This window comes from Mobula hypostoma, chromosome 23, assembly GCF_963921235.1.
Source record: "Mobula hypostoma chromosome 23, sMobHyp1.1, whole genome shotgun sequence".
Classification (NCBI taxonomy): Eukaryota; Metazoa; Chordata; class Chondrichthyes; order Myliobatiformes; family Myliobatidae; genus Mobula; species Mobula hypostoma.
The window spans coordinates 56,401,461-56,423,804 of NC_086119.1; the positions used below are offsets into that span (position 1 = coordinate 56,401,461).

Sequence of the window (22,344 nt, forward strand, 5' to 3'; positions counted from 1 at the left end):
GAGGTACTTGCAGTAATGTGTACAATTATGGTCACCCTTTTATTGGAAAAATATCATTAAACTGGAAAGAGAAGGATGTTGCTTAGACCCCCGGGTCTGAGTTACAGGGAAGGGTTTTACAGGTTACAACTTTCAAGCCAGAAGTTGAGTGGTGACTTGAAGTTTTACAAAGTTATGAGAGACATAGACAAAATGAATAGTAAGAAAATATTCCCTGTAGCAGAGATCTCTAAAATTAGAGGGCATTGGTTTGAGGTATGGGTAAGAAGTTTAAGAGGGGACCAGAGAGAATTTTTCTTTACTAATAGGGTGGCTGGAACCTCGAATGCATTACCTGAACAGATGGTGGAGGCAGGTTCTCTCAGTATTTAACAAGAATGTGGATGAGCACTCATATTGCCAAGGCATGGACCAAGTGCTTGCATAGAGGCTTAGTTTAGACTGGCATTTGACAGTCAACGTATAGATGATGGGCTGAAGGAGTCAGATAGTGGGTCTCAACCCAAAACATAGATTGTCCATTTCCTTTGATAGATGATCCACTCAGTTCCTCAAGCACTTAGTGTGGCTCTAGATTCCATCTGCAATCTCTTGTGTCTCCTGTTTCTGTACTGTGTGTCTCAGTGACAAAAGATACAGTGGTTGAGAGGCTGGTCGCCAATACCCACTTCCCAATGCCCAGCTCATACTTCACCAAGACCCCTCAACTCCTGACCTCTCTGACCAAATACCAGACTAAAGAGCCGAAGTTTAAAGAGAAGGTGAGAGTGACTGCCCTGACAACAAGGTATGACTGAATGCAGCATCAACCAGCACTGGAAAAACAGAAGCCAGTCCCTCAGACAGAAAGATGGTCATGATTATTGCAGGTCACTAACCCCACTCCCGAGAAATCATTTCATGAGCTTCACAGTGCAGTTTCCTAGGCCCGACCCACTTCAGCTTTTTAGTGATCTCCCTTCCATCATAAGGTCTGTGTGAACTTGTTGCTCCTGAATTCTCAAGCTGGCTGCACTTTTGAATGACTGTCATTGCCAGGTATCTATCTCCCTGCATGTTACTGTATCTGTCCTGTCTTTTGATATCGCTATAGTCAAACCCAGTAAAATAAAAGCCAATATTCCATTACCTGTTGCTCGCTGCCGTTTACGTGTGGGATGGTGGAGCTGGGGGGCGGGGGGTACTTTGGGGACGTTTAACTGTCATTCATTCTTTGAGTCACTTCTCTGTTTTCGTGGATGTTTGCGAAGAAAAAGCATTTCAGGGTGTACATTGTATACATTTCTCTGACATTAAATTGGACCTTTGAACCTGCTCTACTTTATGCTAAATTCATGTTTCATTTACAAGGACCCCTCAATGTCTTTGTGCTACAGTTTCCCACAGTCTTTCTTCATTTAAATAATTTGGTTCCTCATTCTTTCTTCCAAGTTGAAATAATTGCACATTTTCACACGTAAAATTCCATCTGCCAACTTGGTCCCTGCTCACTTATTCTATCAATACATTTGTAAACTCGTTGTATCCTCCTCGTGGCTTCCCTTTCCTTTGCTTTCATCTCCTTCACATACTTGGCTCTAGTATGTTCACTACCTTCCTCTAAATCATTCAATATATTGTAAACAACTGTGCAAGACCTACGTGTGAATGTGCATGAAAGAGACAGGATATATTGAGAGAGGAGTTAATGGGATTCTGGGTTTTGAAAATAGCAGCATACAGTACAAAATCAGGGAGCTCAAATTGAAGACAACTAAGTGCAAATTCTGCAGTCTGCAACAAACACTCAGTTAGTCAATCAGCATCTACTGAGGCAGCATTTTGGGTCAAGACTGCATCAAGAATCTGAAACATCATCTTATAACTTTTGCCTCTATAGATCCCAATTGACCCACTATTCTTATGTGATCTGAGGTAATGCTGAGCTTTTCTGTATAAAGCCCTTGCTAAGCTACAACTAGATTGCTGCATCCATTTCTGCTCGTCACTCTCTAAGGGTGTGAAAGTTTCAAACAAGGTGTCAGAGGGGTTTATTCAATGGGGCCAGACATGAGGATTGCAACTACAAGGTTAGACTGGAGAAAATGGAGCAGTTCTCCTTGGAGAATAGGGGTGTGGGAGAATGGGCAAAAAAGTGGCAGATGGAATAGTATTGGGAAATGTATGATAATACATTTTGGTAAAAGGAACAGTAGTGCAGACTATTATCTAAATGGGGAGAAAATACAAACATCAGAGGTGCAGAGGGACTCTGGAGTCCTTGTGTAAGACTCCCAAAAGGTTAAATCACAGGTTGAGTCTGTGGTAAAGAAGGCAAATGCAATGTTGGCATTCATTTCAAGGGGAATAGAATATAAAAGCAAGGAGTTATTGCAGAGGCTTTATAAGACACTAGTCAGGCTGCACTTGGGGTATTGTCGACTGATTTGGGCCCAATATCTCAGAAAGGATGTGTTGTCTTTGGAGAGAGTCCAGAGAAAGTTCACAATGGTAATTCAAGGAATGAAGGAGTTAACATATGAGGACCATTTGACAGCTTTGAGCTTGTACTCACTGGAATTTAGAAGTATTCAGGGAGATCTCATTGAAACCTACCGAATGTTGAAAGGACTAGATAAGATGGATGTGGAGAGGATGCTTCCTGTGGAGGGGCTGTCCAGAACTAGAGGGCACAGCTGCAAAATTGAGGGGTGAGCTTTTAGAACAGGGGTAAGGAGGAATTTCTTTTAGCCAGCGAGTAATGAATCTGTGGAATGCACTGCCAAGTCCGTGGGTATCTTTAAAGCAAAAGTTGATCGTTTCCTGATTAGTTTGGGTATCACAGTTTATGGTGAGAAGGCAGGTGTATGGGGTTGAGTGGGTTCTGGGATCAGCCATGATGGAATGGTGGAGCAGACTCAATGGGCTGAATGGCCTCATTCTGATTCTGTATCTTAAGGGGAATTGACAGGTGTGCAAGATCGCAATGAATGTAAGTGAAGTAAATTGAGAGAAGTTGTTACTATCAGTGGATAATTGGAGAACCAAGGGCACAGATCTTGCGATGAACCTTCTATTTTCCTAAACTTCATGTACCTATCTTTCTTCCTTCCTTTATTGCGCCCTTAACTCCTGGTGGAGTTGTCAGGGCACCGTCTGTTCCACCTGTCGCGGTTGTATGCCAGAGCCTGGGTCATTGCAAATGTTTCCCCTGTCCATTATTTAATGTTGTCCGTCCATCTTTTCCTCTGTCTGCCTCTCCTTCTTTTTCCCTCCACAGTTCCTTGTGGAACGGTCTTTGCAAGGCCGCTGGATCTTGTTACGTGGCTGTACCATCTCAGCTTTCTTTTTTCCACCATTGTGAGAAGGTCTTCATGGGGGCCAACATGGTGCTGGATGGTCTTGCGGACCTGCTCATTTGTGATGTGGTCCAAGTATGAGATGCCCAAGATGTTGCGATAGCATCTCATTTCCAATGCCTGTATCTTCCTCTGTAGCTCTGCTGTGAGGGTCCATGTCTCGCATAAGTACAGGAAGATGGAGAATACCAATGCACACAGGAGTCTGAACTTGTACTTCATGGTGATGTTGCTGTCCCTCCATATTGCCTTGAGTTTGGATAGTGCAGTCATTGTCTGTGCTGTTCTTGCCAGGACTTCTGGTCTTGATCCTTCACCACTGATGATTGCCCCCAGTTATTTGAACTGCTGCACTGTCTCAAGTTTATGACCATGGACTGAGATGTCTGTTGTGATGGCACCGTTGGCATTTGCCATGAGCTTGGTTTTCTTGGCACTTATTTCCGTTCCAAACTTTGTGGAGGCTCTGTCAAGATGGCTGACCAGGTTGGCCAGTTCGTCCTCTTTTCTTGCAAGTCCATCAATGTCGTCAGCAAATCTTAGGTTTGTGGTGTTCCTTCCTCCGATGCTGACTGTGCCCACATGATCTTCAAGGGCAACACTCATGATTTGTTCCAGGAAGACGTTGAAGAGAGTGGGGGCGAGGAGGCAGCCCTGACGGACTCCTACAGAGGTATGGCACCACTCCCCGTTGGTGCCCTGAGCGAGCACTGCACTGGTTGCCTTGGCGTAAAGCTGATGGATTGTATGAATCAGCTTCTGCCCCATGTTGAATTTCTTCATGGTGGTCCATAAGGCATCATGCCAGACTCTGTCAAACACCTTCTTAAAGTCTATGAAGACGTGGTAGAACTCTCTCTGGTGCTGAAGGTGTTTCTCACAAAGGGTGCAGAGGTTGAAAATCTGCTCAGTGGTGCTTCTGCCCTTACGAAAGCCTGCTTGTTCCTCGGCAATGATATCTTCTGCCTGAGGTCTCAGTCTGTTCAAGATGATTCTAAGCATTACCTTGCTTACATGGCTGATCAAACATGATGGTACGGTAATTCTGGCAAAGTTGGAGATTGCCTTTCTTGGAAAGCACAGTGATCAGCGACTGGGTCCAAGGTGTCGGTCATTCACCTGTCTGCCAGATCTTATTGCAGATGGTGGTAAGCATGTCTATCATGGCCTCTCCTCCATGCTTCAGCAGTTCAGCAGGGATGTACCTACCTAAGAGTCTCTTAAAAGAACATATTGTATCTGCCTCCACCACCATTGTCAGCAGTGCATTCCACGCACCCACCACTCTCTGTGTGGAAAAACCTATCCCTGACATCCCCTCTGTACCTACTTCCAAGCACCTTAAAACTATACCCCTGCATGTTAGCCTGGGAAAAATCCTCTGGCTATCCACAGGATTAATGCCTGTCTGTCAGGCCAGCTCTCATCCTCTGTCACTCCAAGGAGAAAAGGCCAAGTTCACTCAATCTGTTCTCATAAGGCATGCTCTCCAATCCAGGCAACACCTTCGTAAATCTCTGCACTCTCTCTATAGTATCCACATCCTTCCTGTAAGGAGGTGACCAGAACTGAACATAGTACTCCAAGTGGAGTCTAACTAAGGTCTTATACAGCTGTAACATTACATCACTCCCGCAGATGATGAATATCAACACGCCATATGGCTTCTTAATAACACTGTCAACCTGCGCAGCAGCTTTGAGTGTCCTATGGACACGGACCCCAAGATCTCTCTGATCCTCCACACTGCTAAGAGTCTTACCTTTAATACTATGTTCTGCCTTCAAATTTGATCTACCAAAATAAACCACTTCATACTTATCTGGGTTGAACTCCATCTGCTTCTTCTTAGCCCACTTCTGCATCCTATTGATTGCCCGCTGTAACATCTGACAACCCTCCAGATTATCCACAACACCCCCAATCTTTGTGTCACCAGCAAACTTACTAACCCACCCTTCTACTTCTTCATCCAGATCATTTATAAAAATCACAAAGAGGAAGGGGTCCCAGAACAGATCCCTGCAGAACATCACTGGTCATCAACCTCCATACAGAATACGAACCATCTCCAACCACCCTTTGCCTTCTGTGGGCAAGCCAATTCTGGATCCACAAAGCAAGGTCTCCTAGGATCCCATGACTCCTTACTTTATGAATGAGCCTCGCATAGGGAACCTCTCAAGTGCTTTGCTGAAATCCATATACACTACATCCATTGTTCGACCTTCATCAGTTTTTTATTACATCCTCAAAGAATTCAATCAGGCACGACCTGCCCTTGATAAAGCCATGCTGATTATCCCTGATCAGACTGTCTTTCCAAATGCTTATAAATCCTGCCTCTCAGGATCTTTTCCAACAACTCGCCCACCACTGAAGTAAGAAAGCCAATGAGAGATTTGTGAAGAAAATCGTTATTGGGTGGAAACAAAGTCAGACAGAATTGTTTGTAGGGTCCTGGGGAACAAACAGGGGCAAAGACTTGTCTTGATTGACATGATGGTCTCCAGGGCCTTTTGTGTGGTAACAGTACTGTTCTGGGTCAAACTGTATTAACAAAATTCCCCCTGTGGTGTTACAACCAAAAGTTTAAAATTATTTTTGACAGCAGACTTTTAATTTTCTGTATCTTTGATTTACAGCGAAGAAATTTTTCCCTGGCTTTCCAGGCAGCTGAAAGTGTTGGCATCAAGTCTACACTGGTGAGCTTTTAAATAAACATTTGGATTAAATGTTCAGTTGTTAAACACAATATCCAAGCACTTCCTGTCTTAATACTTTATTATTCTCCTTTTAATGAGGTGTTATGCTCCCAGGAGTGGTAAAAGCAATTTGTTACACCTTTTTTTTTACGTGTACAGATTGTCAGCTTCGGGCTAAACATTACTTTGGTTATGCAAAGGTGTGGACAGCTTCTATCCCTTGTGTGCTGGACATAGGCATTTAGTTTCCAGATTATTGTGAACTTGCTGATTTCCATTCAATGCTTATTCTACTAAACACTCCCGTGTATACAGTATAGTACAGGAAAAAAACTATAGAAATAATCTACAGTCAAGAGCTCTTAAAAACATCAGAACTCTGTGCTGACGTCCAGATAACTCTGTGGTCTAAGACTTGAGATCCAGTGAGCAAGCCATACTTCATATGAGACTTTAGTTCTTACATCATCTTAGACTCTTGGGTATAGCTGGCACACCATCTACGGTCTGAGTCTTTAAATATAGTCGGTGTCCTGTACCGTCTGTGAGTATTGAGCTACAGTCAGCTGACCATCACCAGAGTACGAACATCCAGTGAGCACACTATGAAGCATTCTGGGTTTTTAACTTAAGTGAATGCACCGTGCCATAGATGCCAACAATGAAGCAGGGTGGTCTGAGATGTAAGATATTGAGAGTTCAGATACCATTGTCACACCAGAATCAGAATCACTGTCTTATATGACATAAAATCTGTTGTTTTGCGGCAGCAATATATTGCACAGATAAAATTACTGTAAATTACAAAATAAATGCAAAAATAAAAGAATAATGAAAAAGTGTTCATGAGTACATGGAGCATTCAGAAATCTGGCAGAGGGAAGAAGCTGTTCCTGAATCATTGAGTATCGACATTCAGGCTCCTATGCCACCTCAGTGGTGGTAATGATGGTAATAACAGGAAGAGGGCATGTCAGATGGTTAGGGCCCATAATGATAGATGCCATCTTCTTGAAGCACCACGTCTTGAATAGCTCAGAGCATTAGTCCCACCACGCTCAACCTTTTGATTCCTGACTTTGTGTGTAGGCTTAACAATATCTTTATCCACAACCACTCCACTATCTATTTGGTGCTTTGGCTCCCATCCCCTTGCAATTTAAAGCCCCCACCCCCATGCAGCACTAGCAAACCTTTCCACTAGGAGCACACACAAAATGCTGGAGGAACTCAGCAGGCCAGGCAGCATATTTGGAAAAGAGTACAGTCAATGTTTCTCTTTTCCATAGATGCTGCCTGGCCTGCTGAGATCTTCCAGCATTTTGTGCATGTTGCTTGGATTTCCAGCATCTCCACTAGGGTATTAGTCCCTCTCCAGTTCAGGTGCAAACTGTCCCTTCTGTACAAGTCTCACCTTTCCTGGAAGAAAGCCAAACGATCCAAAAACTGAAATGCTCCCTCATGGACTATCTCCTTAGCCATATGTTAAACTGTATGATCTTTCTATTTCTGGCCTCACTAGCATGTGGCACAGGTAGCAATCCTGGGATCACAACCCTGGAGGTCCTGTCCTTTAATTTAGCACCTAAACTTACTTTGCAGGACCGCGTCACCCCTCCTCCCCATATTATTAGTACCATTGTGGACTGCAAATGAGTGGGAGGGTGAGCAGCCAGGTTAAGAGTTGAGTTAAGTGCCGCTATTAGGCTAAAACTGACTACAGAACCTTCACTGGAAGTATTAGTAAAAATGTGTATTAATCTTGTACAGGCAACCCCTGCATTAAGCAGAGTTGCATTCCTAGAAAATGGGCCATATCATAGCTTTTCATAATGTGAAGCTACATCATGCACATGCATCAAGAAACACGTATTGGAAAAAAAACGCATGTTCTAATTCAAAGCCGTAAAGCAGAAGTCACCTGTAGTACTTTTATTGGCTTTGGTATGTCTTCCTTTTCTTCATATCATGCCTTCAGTTTTTCACGGATCTGTAAAACAATACATATCCCCATTCTGGAGAGAGTTAGCAACAGACAGATTCTCGGGGTAAATGGAAATTGTGTATCCTTGGGCAAATTATCAGACCTTCTAATATGATTCTGTTATGTTTCCCATTCCAGGATATCAATGAGATGGTGAGCACAGAACGGCCAGACTGGCAGAGTCTGATGCAATACGTGACAGCTATATACAAGTACTTTGAAACTTGAATCTTGCATCTGTGACCAGTAAAGCCAGTGTTTGCAGAGCAACAGTTGATTTTGGGCACGAGTGTTGATACAGCTCTTCATATAACAGCCTTACAACATTCATTCCAGTAACTTCACACAGCATCACTTTGAAAAGAAAGAACATTCCCCAGGTTCTATAACTTGTCCAGTGAAGAGATGCGCAGCTGAGAGACGGCACTGTTGTTCTAAATTTATCTGTTGGTGTATGCTTGCAGTGGTGAACTGACGAATGGTATAGCCTCCAAAGGCTGAGAAATAAACGATCCATTCCAACTAACATTAAAGACTTGCTGCACTGATCGGAGAAGAAAAATGAAGTTATGTCCAAAAGTCAGGCAGCATTTACAAGTGTCAGTCCACACAGTAATATCCATGATGCTCCCTTCACCAATGCCTAATTCCATTGTTAAGCCTTGAGCTCACAGTACAATTTCAAACTCTGGCTTTGATAAGTCACCTGGACTATGGTTTTCAGGGTGAATAGCTCAAGTTTAGCATTAGTACTTGGTCTTAGGGTGTCACTCTGAACAGTCTGTTTACTCTGTCAAATCCTAAAATCATGGTCCACGGTTTATAGAAAGACTTCCCCAAAGGATCATCTACAAGTGTTGAATAATTCTTCCAGACAAATGGAGGAGGTTCTTCCAGACCAATGAGAAGAAGTCTCCTGTGTCAAAAGGCTAGTGTCTTCAAACTGTCCTTATTTAGAATATTAACTACTTATAACGAGCTAGTAATTTTTGTATCTGCTTATCATGTTTTTAATTTTCTTTAGAGAAACTGGCAGTTCATAACATGAACAACTTCCATCCCTTGCAAATCTGTCAAAGTGTTTGCAAATATACTGCTGTTTTTGAGTCAACTCTGATGCACTTCTAACAACGTACAATTAGTTTACACTGCACATGTCGCCCACAGTGGATTGTTTGATGATACTGTGTTAAAGGAGCTTTACATATATGCTGGGAATGCATTAATGGGGTACTGTAGAGGAAGATTTTATAGTGACCCACTAAGGTATTCCCAGCAAAGGTACACCATTTATTAAACGCAGAGTAAAGGTCTGTGCTCAGTGTTTTATCTGACACCAGTTGGATAACCAACTCCATCAACTTTACCGAGTTCTAAATAAGGCAGGAATTTGTCTAGGAATTCTGAAGTAATGCCATGTTCTCATCATTTCTTCAGAGGTGAAAAGGCAGGTTTGGGTTTCTCAGTCTTCATTCCAATTAAGATCTTTATCTGTTTTATCTTTTAATGATTTTATAATTCTTTGACTATTAACCATTGTGTAACTGATGGAGAGCATTCTTGTGGACTTCCGTCAAATTATCTGTGTAACTGATGAAATGTATGATGAACTGCTACCTGACTGCCTGTGTAACTGATGAAGAATCCTAATGGATGCCCATCAAACTGTTCCAAATGATTATTGTAATGCCTTGATGGTCCTCCCCTAAAATGCCCATTCCAGGTGGCAGAACATCCTAAAAGATCTCTACCAGACTGCCCTGTCCAACTGGTGAAAATTCCTTACAGACCTTGAGCTTTCACCCTGCCCAACTGATGAAATTTCCTTACAGACCTTGACCACACTGTCTGTCCAACTGGTGAAAATTCCTTCAGGCCTTAACCAGTCTGCCCTGCCCATCTGATGGAGGATTCTGATGGAACTTGACCAGACCACCTGTATGATGAAATGTCCAGATGGACAGACCCTGGTAACTTGTGAAATGCTCTTTTGGACTTCAACAAGACTGCCCTGCGAGTTGATGGATTATACTGGCTGATGTTTTCCAAATGACCATATATACTTGGAGCATCTGCTAAGGCGCCTGAGGTGGACTTCCAATACACTGCTGCAATTATTGCTGGAGATTCCTGGGGAACTCCACTGAGCTGTCTAAGGTAACTGTTGTACTGTTCTCTGTAGCCAATGGATGTCCCGGATCTTCATCTACAATCCATATTGACAAAGTTGCTTCATATCATTACTTTCTGACACATGCCTATTGACTTACATTTCTTTAACACTCACTGTGATTGAAAGATAATTTTAATGGTCTAAATGGGAAGATAATAACCTAGAGTATTGGTCAATCCAGTTTACATTAATCTCACCCTTGTTACTACACTCCTTGCTGACAAGTCTCCACAATAACAGAGATTGCCTCTTAAGTTAACCCCATAAGTCATTTCTATTGAAAAGGGTTTGATGCTTGATGCCTTCTATTCTAAACACTATCTTCTGGCTACACCTCTTAGTCCCACTAATTGATGCTAAAGCTCACATTGGTGTGTATTTTCTGACACAGTGGACAATGATCTGTCTGACAAGCACATTCCCTTTTTATTGGCAGTAAATAGCCTTATCCCTTTGCTAGATGCCTCAGCTATATAAAGTATTCTTTCCTTGGATACAGATAACCTGTTGTGATCCATGTCACATCAAGTGACACAAATACCATGATGTGAAGACTGAACTCCTAGGGGTGTCCATTCTGTGTCAGGTGATGGCTGTTCCTGATACATGTCAGTAAGAATACACGGAAACTGCTGGAAACACTCAGCAGATCAAGTAGCTTCAGAATTAGTATTTCAGATCGGGGACAATGCTGCCTCACCTTGTTGAGTGTTTCCAGCGTTTTCTGTATTTGTTTCTGATCTCCAGCATCTGCAGTTTTTTTTTATTTTCCAATAACTTATAGGTACCAGTCTTATTTCACTAAATGTTTAATTCTGTAGCTCTGCTCAGTATTCAAAGCTTTGGGCATTATTTATATTATTGACTTATTAGTAGTAGTGAGTGCCAGGCACACCATGTTTAGTATAAAAGCCAGGTATTTTGATGGCATATATTAGTTGTATTTCTGTAATCTTATGCTATCACAGTTATGTGCAGAAAGTGGTACAGTGTCCAATCCAGGCATTCAGTGTAGGATGCTTTCTGGGCAAGTTTGCTAAACAACCATGATTAATCTTGGGAAGTGTAACATTATCCACATTAAAGGTTCACTTTTCTTTGCATTAAGTGATGTTTTGCTTGTATTTTCTATTTTGCTTTTAAGGTCTGATGAAGCAAGAAGCTCCATCCTATTGGATATTAGCCCTTTAATTGCTGAATTTTATTCGACATTCTGTTTCTGCAACTTTTTCACTAAATCAGCAAACGATTCTTCTACCTTTCACTGAGAGCGCCAGTTAACCAACCTATAGTCATAGTCATAGTCATACTTTATTGATCCCGGGGGAAATTGGTTTTCGTTACAGTTGCACCATAAATAATAAATAGTAATAGAACCATAAATAGTTAAATAGTAATATGTAAATTATGCCAGTAAATTATGAAATAAGTCCAGGACCAGCCTATTGGCTCAGGGTGTCTGACCCGCCAAGGGAGGAGTTGTAAAGTTTGATGGCCACAGGCAGGAATGACTTCCTATGACGCTCTGTGTTGCATCTCGGTGGAATGAGTCTCTGGCTGAATGTACTCCTGTGTCCATCCAGTACATTATGTAATGGATGGGAGACATTGACCAAGATGGCATGCAACTTAGACAGCATCCTCTTTTCAGACACCACCGTGAGAGAGTCCAGTTCCATCCCTACAACATCACTGGCCTTACGAATGAGTTTGTTGATTCTGTTGATGTCTGCTACCCTCAGCCTGCTGCCCCAGCACACAACAGCAAACATGATAGCATTGGCCACCACAGACTCGTAGAACATCCTCAGCATTGTCCGGCAGATGTTAAAGGACCTCAGTATCCTCAGGAAATAGAGATGCTTTGACCCTTCTTGTAGACAGCCTCAGTGTTCAGTCCAGTTTATTGTCAATTCGTATCCCCAGGTATTTGTAATCTTCCACCATGTCCACACTGACCCCCTGGATGGAAACGTGTCACCGGTACCTTAGCTCTCCTCAGGTCTACCACCAGCTCCTTAGTCTTTTTCACATTAAGCTGCAGATAATTCTGGTCACACCATGTGACAAAGTTTCCTACCGTAGACCGGTACTCATCCTCATCTCCCTTGCTGATGCATGTCTTTGGGAAACAGAAGCATTTGAAGTAAACCACACAGGTTTCAAACCTAGATCCTTGGAGCGGTGAGGCAGCAGTAGTAACTACTGCACCACCTCTTTCCTCTGGCCCCCACCCTCCTTATTCACCTTTGTCCTCTTTCCTACTCCTCCCTCTTTGCTCCTTTTTGTCCCCATTTCCTCATCTATTTTCTCCTGCCCTGCCATCTACCCTCCCCTCCTATGCTCTTCCTAATTCTCACACTCCTCCCTTGCCTTCGCTTTTCCTTGCTCTTCCTCAATCCTAGCTCCTCTTTCCTCTTTGTCATTCTGCTCCATTTTAGCTCTGGCCTTCTCCTCTGCTCTGGCTTCCCACTCCTTCTGGACCCTTCTCTCCCATCTTCTCCTTGCTCTCACAACACGCTGGAGGAACTCAGCAGGTTGGGCAGCATCCGTGGAAATGATGAGTCAACGTTTTGGGCCGGAACCCTTCGTCAGCACTGAAGAGGAAAGGGGCAGAGGCCCTATAAAGAAGGTGGGGGAGGGTTGGAAGGAGAAGCTTTTTCAAAAAAAATAGTAAAAATGGAGCAGTTGGGACCGGGGAACTGGAAGTTATTGAAGAGGTGGAGGGCATGGGATGTATCCCAGATGTAGGTGGGGAGGGACTGAACTATGGGTGAATAAATGGAGCCCAGGTAGGCAGATACAAGTTCGGTGGGACAGGAGCAAGCAGAAACTATGGGTCTACTGGGACAATCAGGCTTGTGTACCTTGGGGAGGAGGCAAAACCGAGCGGTACGGGGTGTGGGAATAATCTCCAGATTATTTTGTGTTTACGATTCTCCTTGCTCTCTCCTTTCTTCTGCTTTCCCATCTCTTTTCCTCTTCATTACCCTCTCGTGATCACATCTTCCACTGAACTTTCTCCTCATCTCCTTCCCTCTGTTCCTTACAACATTTTCCTCCTCTCACGCTCTCTCTGCCACTCTTATGGCGAGAAGGGAACACTTCAACGTATTTTGAGTGCATGCAGAGTCAATCTTTCCAGCGGCATGTACACTTGGAGACATAACAACGTTCTCAAAGTTGTGACAGAAGCGGTTGAGCAGAGAGTACTGCAGCACAACTTATCTCATGCCCCATGCTGCACAGAACATCGCATATCATTTGTGAAAGAAGGCTCCAAGTCAAGGGTGTACAGCACAAGCCCACGATCAAGCATACTTTCTTCAGCCAATACTGTAATTTCTTTGGCCCGAAACGTCGACTGATCGTTTCCATGGATGCTGCCTGACCTGCTGAGTTCCTCCAGCGTGATGTGAGTGTTGCTTTCTTCAGCCAATGATTGGTGTGTCAAGGCCGACCTGGACAGGAAAGACAGTTTCCCGGAGCAAATAGCTTTCACCACATTGCGTCCAGATATAATGGTATGGTCTGACACCAGTAGAGAAGTGGTTATTGGTGAACTCACAGTCCCCTGGGAAGATAACATTGATGAAGCTCATGAGCGCAAGTTAGCCAAGTATGCAGAATTAAGATCAGAGTGCAGAGACAAAGGGTGGAAGGTCTCATGCTATCCATTCGAAGTAGGCTGCCGTGGGTTTATTACAGTCACTTTCCAGAAGTGGCTGCGTGACCTTGGCTTCGCTAGAAGAGAGATCAAGTCAACCAGCAGGGCTGTAGCTGAGGCAGCAGAGAAAGGATCAGCATGGGTGTGGACCAAGTATGTCCAGAGGGGCAGATAGTCAAGACAGTGTATAAATATCTTGCAAACCCTTCAGTAGTTGCATAGACACATGAAGAGCAGACTATCTGTTGGATGGAAGTGACTGATAGCGGCAGATGCCAAGTTTTTAAGCTCACCAGTGGGAGGTGGTGCTTTAGCACTGCTGGCCCACCACCTCGAGGGAGTCTTGATCATAAGCGGGCCGAAACGCCTGAAGACAGGTGGCAGATCAGCTGATGATCCCACTGGTGATAGCACAGGACAGTTAACATCTTAGTCCATGTGTATTTTTAACACTGTCCCTTTCCTGGCTTCTGAGGGTTGACAGGAAATGAGACTTCTGAGAACCTGCAGCACTCCTATTGTTTCGGAGGAGAGTGCCTCACCAGTGGTAGGGTACATCCAGGCCTCATACTCAGCGCTACCTATCAATGATCACTATCTGCAGAGTCTGGAAATTCCTTGACATGATCACTCTCTACAGATGCTGCCTGTCCTGCTAAATGTAGTATAGAGAATACAGTAATGTGCAAAAGTCACATATAGAGCTTAGGTGCCTAATACGTTTGCTGCCACAAAAAAAAACAATTTTAACGACATGAGTGATGATAATCCTGATATTGGTCTCCACTGTGGACAGAGTGGGAAGGGGGGAGGGAGAGGGGAATCATAGTTGGGAAAGTGGAGGGAAGCATCAGAGGGACATTCTGTAATAATCAATAAACCAATTGTTAGGAATCATAATAAGACAGAAGACCAGAATTAGACTATTTGGGCCATCGAGTCTGCTCCACCATTCAATCATGGCTGATCCTTTTTTACCCCCCTCAGCCACACTCACCAGCATTCTCTCCATAACCTTCATTGCATGTCCAATCAAGAACCTATCAATCTCTGCCTTAAATGCACCCAACAACCTGGCCACCACAGCTGCCTATGGTAATAAATTCCAAAATTCACCACCCTCTGGCTAAAGAAATGTCTCCATATTCTGCTTTAAATAGACGCCCCTCTATCCTGAGGCTGTGCCCTCTTGCTCTCGACACCACCACCATGGAAAACATCCTTTCCACATCTACTCTGTCTAGGCCTTTCAACATTCAAAAGATTTCAATGAGATTCCCGCCCCCCCCCAACCATCCTTCTTAGTTGCAATGAGTATAGACCCAGAGCTATTGAACTTCCCTCATGTGATAATCCTTTCATTCCCAGAATCATCCTTGTGAACCTCCTTTGGGCCGTCTCCAATGCCGTCACATTTTTTAGATGAGGAGCACCAAAACTGTTCACAATACTCAAGGTGAAGCCTCACCAGTGCCTTATAAAGCCTCAGCATCACATCCCGGCTCTTGTATTCTAGACCTCTTGAAATGAATGTTAACATTGTATTTGCCTTCCTCACCACCGATTCTACCTGCAAGTTAACCTTTAGGGTGTTCTGCACAAGGACACCCAAGTCCCTTTGCATCTCAAATTTTTGGATTTAGAAAATACTGTAGTCTGCACATTTATTTTACTATCAAAGTGCATGACCGTGCAGTTTTCAATACTATTTCATTTGCCACTCTTTTGCCCATTCTCCTAATCTGTCTAAGCTCTCTGCAGCTTATCTGTTTCCCCAACACTACCTGTCCCTCCACCAGTCTTCATATCGTCTGCCATCTTGGTAACAAAGCCATTTATTCCAACATCATTGATATACAGCACAAAAAAGGTGGTCCCAACACCGACCCTGCAGAAAACCACTAGTCTATGACAGCCATCCTTTTATTCCCACTTGCTGCCTCCTACCAATCAGCCAATGCTCTAACCATGCCAGTAACTTTCCTGTAAAGCCATGGGCTCTTAACTTGGTAAGTATCCTCATGTGCGGCATCTTGTCAAAGGCCTTCCAAAAGTCCAAATATACAACATCCACTGTATCCCACTTGTACGTCTATCCTACTTGTAATCTCCTCAAAGAATTCAAACAGGTTTGTCAGGCAAGATTTTCCCTTAAGGAAACCATGCTGACTTTGTCCTATCTTGTCACCAAGTACTCCATAATCTTATCCTTAGCACCATGCCAGAGTCCAATGATTTTTGAAAGATCATTACTAATGCCTCCTCAATCTCTACCACCACCTCTTTGAGAAGGTGCAGTTCATCTGGTCTGGGTGACTTATGTACTCTTATGTCTTTCAGCTTTTTGAGCACCTTCTCCCTTGTAAGAGTAACTGCACTCACTTCTCTTCCCTCACACTGCTATTGTCTTCCACAGTGAAGACTGATGCAAACTACTCATTTTGTTCATCTTCCACCTCCTTGTCCACCATTATTTCTCTGACCTCATTTCCCATATCCACTCTCATCTCTTATTTTTTACGTACCTGAAAAAGCTTTTACTATCCATTTTGATCTTGATTGCTGGCTTGCTTTCACATTTCATTTTTTCCATCCGAATGATTCTTTTAGATGTTTTCTATAGGTTTTAAAAACTTCCCAATCCTTTCTTCTCACCAATTTGTGCTTTGTTGTATGCCCTGAATTCACTCTCGTTTGCTTTAACATTAGCTTCTACTTACTATTTCGTTATTTGAATACTACTTTGTTTTTGGAATACATCTATCCTGCCTTCATTATTCCTAGAAACTCACACCATTGCTGCTCTGCTGTCATCCGTACCAGCATCTCCTTCCAATTTACTTTGGCCGACTCCTCTCTCATACCATTGTAATTTCCTTTACTCCACTGAAATACTGCTATGTCAGACCTTACTTTCTCCCCATCAAATTTCAAATTGAACAATCATATTAAGATCACTGCCTCCTAAGGGTTCTTTTACCTTAAGCTCCCTAATTGCCTCCAGTTCATTACATAACACCCAATCCAGTATAGCTGATCCCCTAATAGCCTCAGCGACAAACTGCTCTTAAAAGCCATCTCGTAGTCATTCAACAAACTCATTGAAATCCATTTCCAACCTGATTTTCCCAATCGTCCTGCATGTTGAAATCTTCCATGACTAAGATAACATTGCCCTTTTGACATGCCTTTTCTAATTACCTTGCCTAGTGTCTCAGGGCTGGGTGTGTCTACACCGTGCCACCCCTGCGCGGTGCTCCACCATTGCTATTTCCAAAATCCTTTCATCATGTCAGATTTACAGTCTCATTCTCCATTCCACATTGACATACAGTATACAGTACAGTGCAAAAGTCAGGGACTTCAGTATCTTTCACACAGTACTGTATACTCAGAGATGAATTCACCTGTTGACTGTTAGGTCTGAGCAAAATGATCCCCTATGTTTGTTAATTTCTTGATCTTAAACCAATCTATAAGACCTAATTTGAAAATCTAGGGTATCCTCGTTATGGAATCCTTGGTCAGTATGGTAATCCCAGCCCCTATTTACAGCTTCTGTATCCACGAATGTTGATAACAGCCCTCCTGTCAGATATGGTTACATGATTTCCATATGCTGAGTAATGCCCATAGTTTGTGTGTCTTAATCATTGACTCCTTGCATTGAACTAAACACAATTTAGCCGTGTGTTTCTCCCACATGCTTTATAATGCCACCTCTGCTCTACCTAATGGACTGGCTTAGTTTTCCTTCAGAGCAGTTTATGTGCTGAGTATCACAATTTGAGTACTTAACTGGAAGAACCACAGTGCATATCTTAGATATGGTCTCCCTGCAGGTTGAAGACAGGAAAGTAATAGATGCACCCAGACACAGGAAGGGAAGTGTTAAAAGATGGGGGAGGCAAATGTGTCTCTGATGATCCAGCTGGAGCCAAGGTCTGTTGGTGGTCCCAGTGCACAAGGGAAATGATGATAAGAAGCCAGATCTGAGGGGAATCGACAGGGACTTTGGTAGCAGCAAATGGAAATCTGGGTTAGTGTGTTTCTTCCTTGCTGCCAGGATCTGATTAAGATATAGTGAAAATTAGAAGAGGCATAGATAGGTTAGAGAGTAAGATACTTTTCCTCATGGAAGTTGTCCAAGACCAGAAAGCGTAGGATTAGGGGAAGGGGTAAGAGGTTTGGAGGAGTTCTGAGGAAGAGGGTGATTGCAGTCTGGACCATACCACTGGTAGAGGCGGATAGAAACATAGAAAACCTACAGCACAATACAGGCCCTTCAGCCCACAATGCTGTACCGAACATGTACTTTAGAAATTACCTAGGAAATTATCCAGGAGCCTCTTAAAAGACCCTATTGTATCCAACTGCACTGGCAGCCCATTCCACGCACTCACCACTCTCTGCATTAAAAACTTACCCCTGATATCCCCTCTGTACCTACTTCCAAGCACCTTAAAACTGTACTCTTTCTGATCATCTAATACACTTATATCAAGACACCGCTCATCCTCCATCGTTCCAAGGAGAAAAGCCCAAGTTCACTCAACCTATTCTCGTAAGGCATGCTCTCCAATCCAGGCAACATCCTTGTAAATCTCCCCAGTTTCTACATCCTTCCTGTAGTGAGGTGACCAGAACTGAACACAGTACTCCAAGTGGGGTCTGACCAGGGTCAATTACAGCTGTAACATTACCTCTCGGCTCTTGAACTTCTTGTTTCCACAAAACATAAGTATCCAGACAAGTACATGAATCACTAATACATAGTTGATTAGTAATACTCTGTGGGACAGGGGAGCGTGATATCCCCATCCCCACCCCACCCCCCACCGCTCCCAATGGGATACAGTTCATGAACTCTGTGAGATATTGCAATATAAACAATAATGGCATAGTGAACAGCCAATGGGTTATGGCACCCTGAACAGCTCTGTGTTATATGTTGTAGCAAACAGGGAATTTGTCACTATCGTCCCTAAACAAAATACGGCATTGCGAATTTCCATTGGGATATGACATAAGTAAACCCTAGAAGTTAGTGCTGTTCTCAATAAACGGCTCATAGTAGCAGGAAACACTCACTGACATACGGCATTGGGACTCCTCTGCCAAGGAATCTAGCTCAGTGAACATGTACGAGGGGTGATTGATAAGTTTGTGCCCTAAGGTAGAAGAAGTCAATTTTAGAAAGCCTAGCACATTTATTTTTCAACATAGTCCCCTCCTATATGTACACACTTAGTCCAGCGGTTGTGGAGCATACGGACCCCTTCTTTGTAGAAGTGGTCCACAGCAGGGCTGATTGATAAGTTCGTGGCCTAAGGTAGAAGGAGATGAGTTAATAACTTCAAACTTTCTGCATCATCACTCAAAGAGTTGAACTGCACGTGCATGTAACGAGAGCGTCTTGGACCTCCAGGTGGTCCACAGCAGGAGCGATTGATAAGTTCGTGTGCTAAGGTAGAAGGGGATGAGTTATATAGCTCTCGTTACATGCACGTGCAGTTCAACTCTGAGTGAAAATGCAGAAAGTTTGAAGTTAATAACTCATCTCCTTCTACCTGAGGCCACGAATTTATCAATCACCCCTGCTGTGGACCACTTCTGGACGTCCACGATGCCGACTTCTACAAAGAAGGGATCCTTACGCTCCACGACTGCTGGACTAAGTGTGTAAATGTAGGGAAAATAAAATTCTAAAATTGACTCCTCCTACCTTAGGCCACGAACATATCAATCACCCGTCGTACAGTGGTTTCCAGTTAATTGGGACACATCAGGCCCAGTTAAGTGGCTGCCCCAATTAGCTAAACTTTCATGGAATTAGCTGGTGTCCTGTTGCACTCACCACAATAATAAGCAAATGCTTTGAGAGGCTGGTCAAGGACTATAACTGCAGCATGCTACCAGCCCCACTGGACCCCCTACAATTCACCTACCGACACAACCGATCAGCAGATGGTGCAACAGCCACAGCTCTACACATTGTCCTTACACACACCTGGAGAAGGATGGTTATATTAGAATGCCGTTCTTGGTCTACAGTGCAGCATTCAACACCACAATTCCCTCCAGGTTTGACAAGAAGCTCAGAGACCTTGGACTTGACCCTGCCTTGTGCAGCTGGATCCTGGGCTTCCTGTCGGATCGCCGGCAGGTGATAAGAGTGGGCCCCTCACCCGTGACTGTGTCACCACCCACAACTCCAATCTGCTAATTAAATTTGCTGACAACACTACACTAATTGGCCTGATCTCAAATAATAACGAGGCAGGTTACAGAGAAGAAGTCATCACCCTGATACTGTGCTATCAAGAAAATAGCATCTACCCGAAGCACTGGTTTTGAGGTGCCAGGACCCGCCTTCGCCCCTTCTCCTGTCAGTAGAAACAGTTCTGCCGGGCTTAGAGGCTGAGCCACACGAGAAGGCCAGGAGTTGGACTTGGTTGTCAGACGCTATTTGAGGCGCATGCCATGAGGAGCACTTTTAGGTAGTGGGAGCTTGTCCCCACTACCACCCCTCGGCTTGACAACCTTGGAACCTAGCACATTTATTTTTCAACATAGTCCCTTCCTACATTTACACACTTAGTCTAGCGGTCATGGAGCATGTGGATCCCTTCTTTGTAGAAGTCGGCGTCTTGGACCTCCAGAAAGTGGTCCACAGCAGGGTGATTGATAAGTTCGTGGCCTAAGGTAGAAGGAGATGAATTATACAGCTGTCGTTACATGTACTTGCAGTTCAACACTTTGAGTGATCGTGCAGAAAGTTTGAAGTTAATAATTCATCTCCTCCTACCTTAGGCCACAAACTTATCAATCTCCCCTACTGTGGACCTCTTTCTGGAGGTCCAAGACGCCGACTTCTACGAAGAAGGGATCCGTATGCTCCATGACCGCTGGACTAAGTGTGTAAATATAGGAGAGGACTATGCAGAAAAATAAAGGTGCTGGGTTTTCTAAAATTGACTCCTTCAACCTTAGGGCACGAACTTATCAATCACCCCTCGTACTATTTTCCACTACAAAGTACTATAAATTGCACAGTTAGATGGAGACGTAATGTAAAGAGTTTTACTCATGTATGTGGAGGATATAAGTAATAAAGTCAAGTCAATTCTAAACATGTATAAATAAAGACAAACTATGGTTTAACTGAGTAATAAATTATGCATTTACATGAAATACAGAACAAATTAGAACACTACCAATGCTGCTATAAAACTGTATTAGTTCCTAAAAGTTATCAACAAAGGAATTCTTCCTGTGAACGCTGCCATGGTCTTTTGATTGACTGTAAATGAACAAAATCAGTGCAGACACCTACTATAGATAATGGGCAGACAATGCTGTTGACAACTGCATCTTCATTTTCTTTGTAACATTCAAGTTGATTACAATACCTTCAAAATATTCGTAGTTCCTAACTTATTGAAGTCATGAAATTGTTTCATTTTCACTCCTGCCCATTTCTGACATCTCCAAGCCTGAATGCTTAAAAGCACAGTGAGCAAACAGTTCTGAATTGTCTTACTGTTAATTTCTCGTCAACTATCAATAACAAAAGTCACTACTTTTTGAACACAAAAACGCACAATCGACACTATTTAAAAACTGTTCACTCTAAGCACGGTGTAGTGTAACAGCCACAAAAGTGAATGTGACTGACGCTAGTCAGAAACTGTTCAGAGTCTCCTGTTCCAATTAAGCGACATAGTGTATTAAATAAACAGAGGGCTATTTTCTTGATTAGCTTTTGTTCTTTAACAGTTGCCCTCAACAGGTGGCTGCCACAAATAATCGATGGCCCAATGAACCGGAATCCACTGACGTAGCACAGAAATAAGCCCATTGTTCGCCTCCACGCTGCAATGGGTGACCACCAGGCAAAGCAAGAGGCAGGTAGTTTGGATAACACCAAAATTGGACAGAGAGGATGGTTATCTAAGGCTATAATGGAATCTATAATTTTTATTTTATTTAGAAATGTTGTTGTTGTTGTTGTTCGTCCTTCGTAGTCGAAGATGACCATGGCTTCAAAGTCAAATGGGAGATTGGTGGCTGTGGGTCCGGAGGTGACTTATGAGGCCAATCCGGGCCCTGAAGGCTCGCCCACATGTGGGACACAAGTGGGTGGGTGCAGTCGTGGCAGTGAATGCTGCTCGGGCCTTGCAGCATCAATGATGCGCCGGACTTCAGCTGCACGGGCTCCTGTGGTGATCTTGCTGCGCCAAGCTGGATGGTCGAGGGCAAGCGTCTCCCACGTGTTGATGTCGACACCCAGGCCTTTGAGGGACACTTTGAGGCAGTCTTTGTAACGTTTCTTCTGCCCCCCGACTGAGCGCTTGCCCTGACACAGTTCTCCGTACAGCAGCTGCTTAGGCAATGGGCTGTCTGGCATTCTGACCACATGTCCAGCCCACCTGGCTTGGGCTTTCAGCAGGAGGGTGTAGACGCTGCAGAGCCCA

General features: G+C 43.6%; 1 protein-coding gene across 7 annotated transcripts in view; it reads left to right on the forward strand.

Moving 5' to 3' along the window:
- The window catches only part of specc1la (sperm antigen with calponin homology and coiled-coil domains 1-like a), a 282,720-nt gene extending 271,402 nt beyond the window's left edge, over window positions 1–11,318 (forward strand). For 5 of the 7 annotated variants that reach the window (XM_063031671.1, XM_063031670.1, XM_063031672.1 and 2 more), the window contains 2 exons: window positions 5,984–6,043; window positions 8,166–11,318. In XM_063031671.1, coding sequence (XP_062887741.1) covers window positions 5,984–6,043; window positions 8,166–8,255 — 150 coding nt within the window. In that variant the 3' untranslated portion in view covers window positions 8,256–11,318. The remainder of the gene's footprint in view (window positions 1–5,983; window positions 6,044–8,165) is intronic. The other 2 variants (XM_063031673.1, XM_063031674.1) reach the window with 1 other exon arrangement.
- Window positions 11,319–22,344: the final 11,026 nt, after the last annotated feature.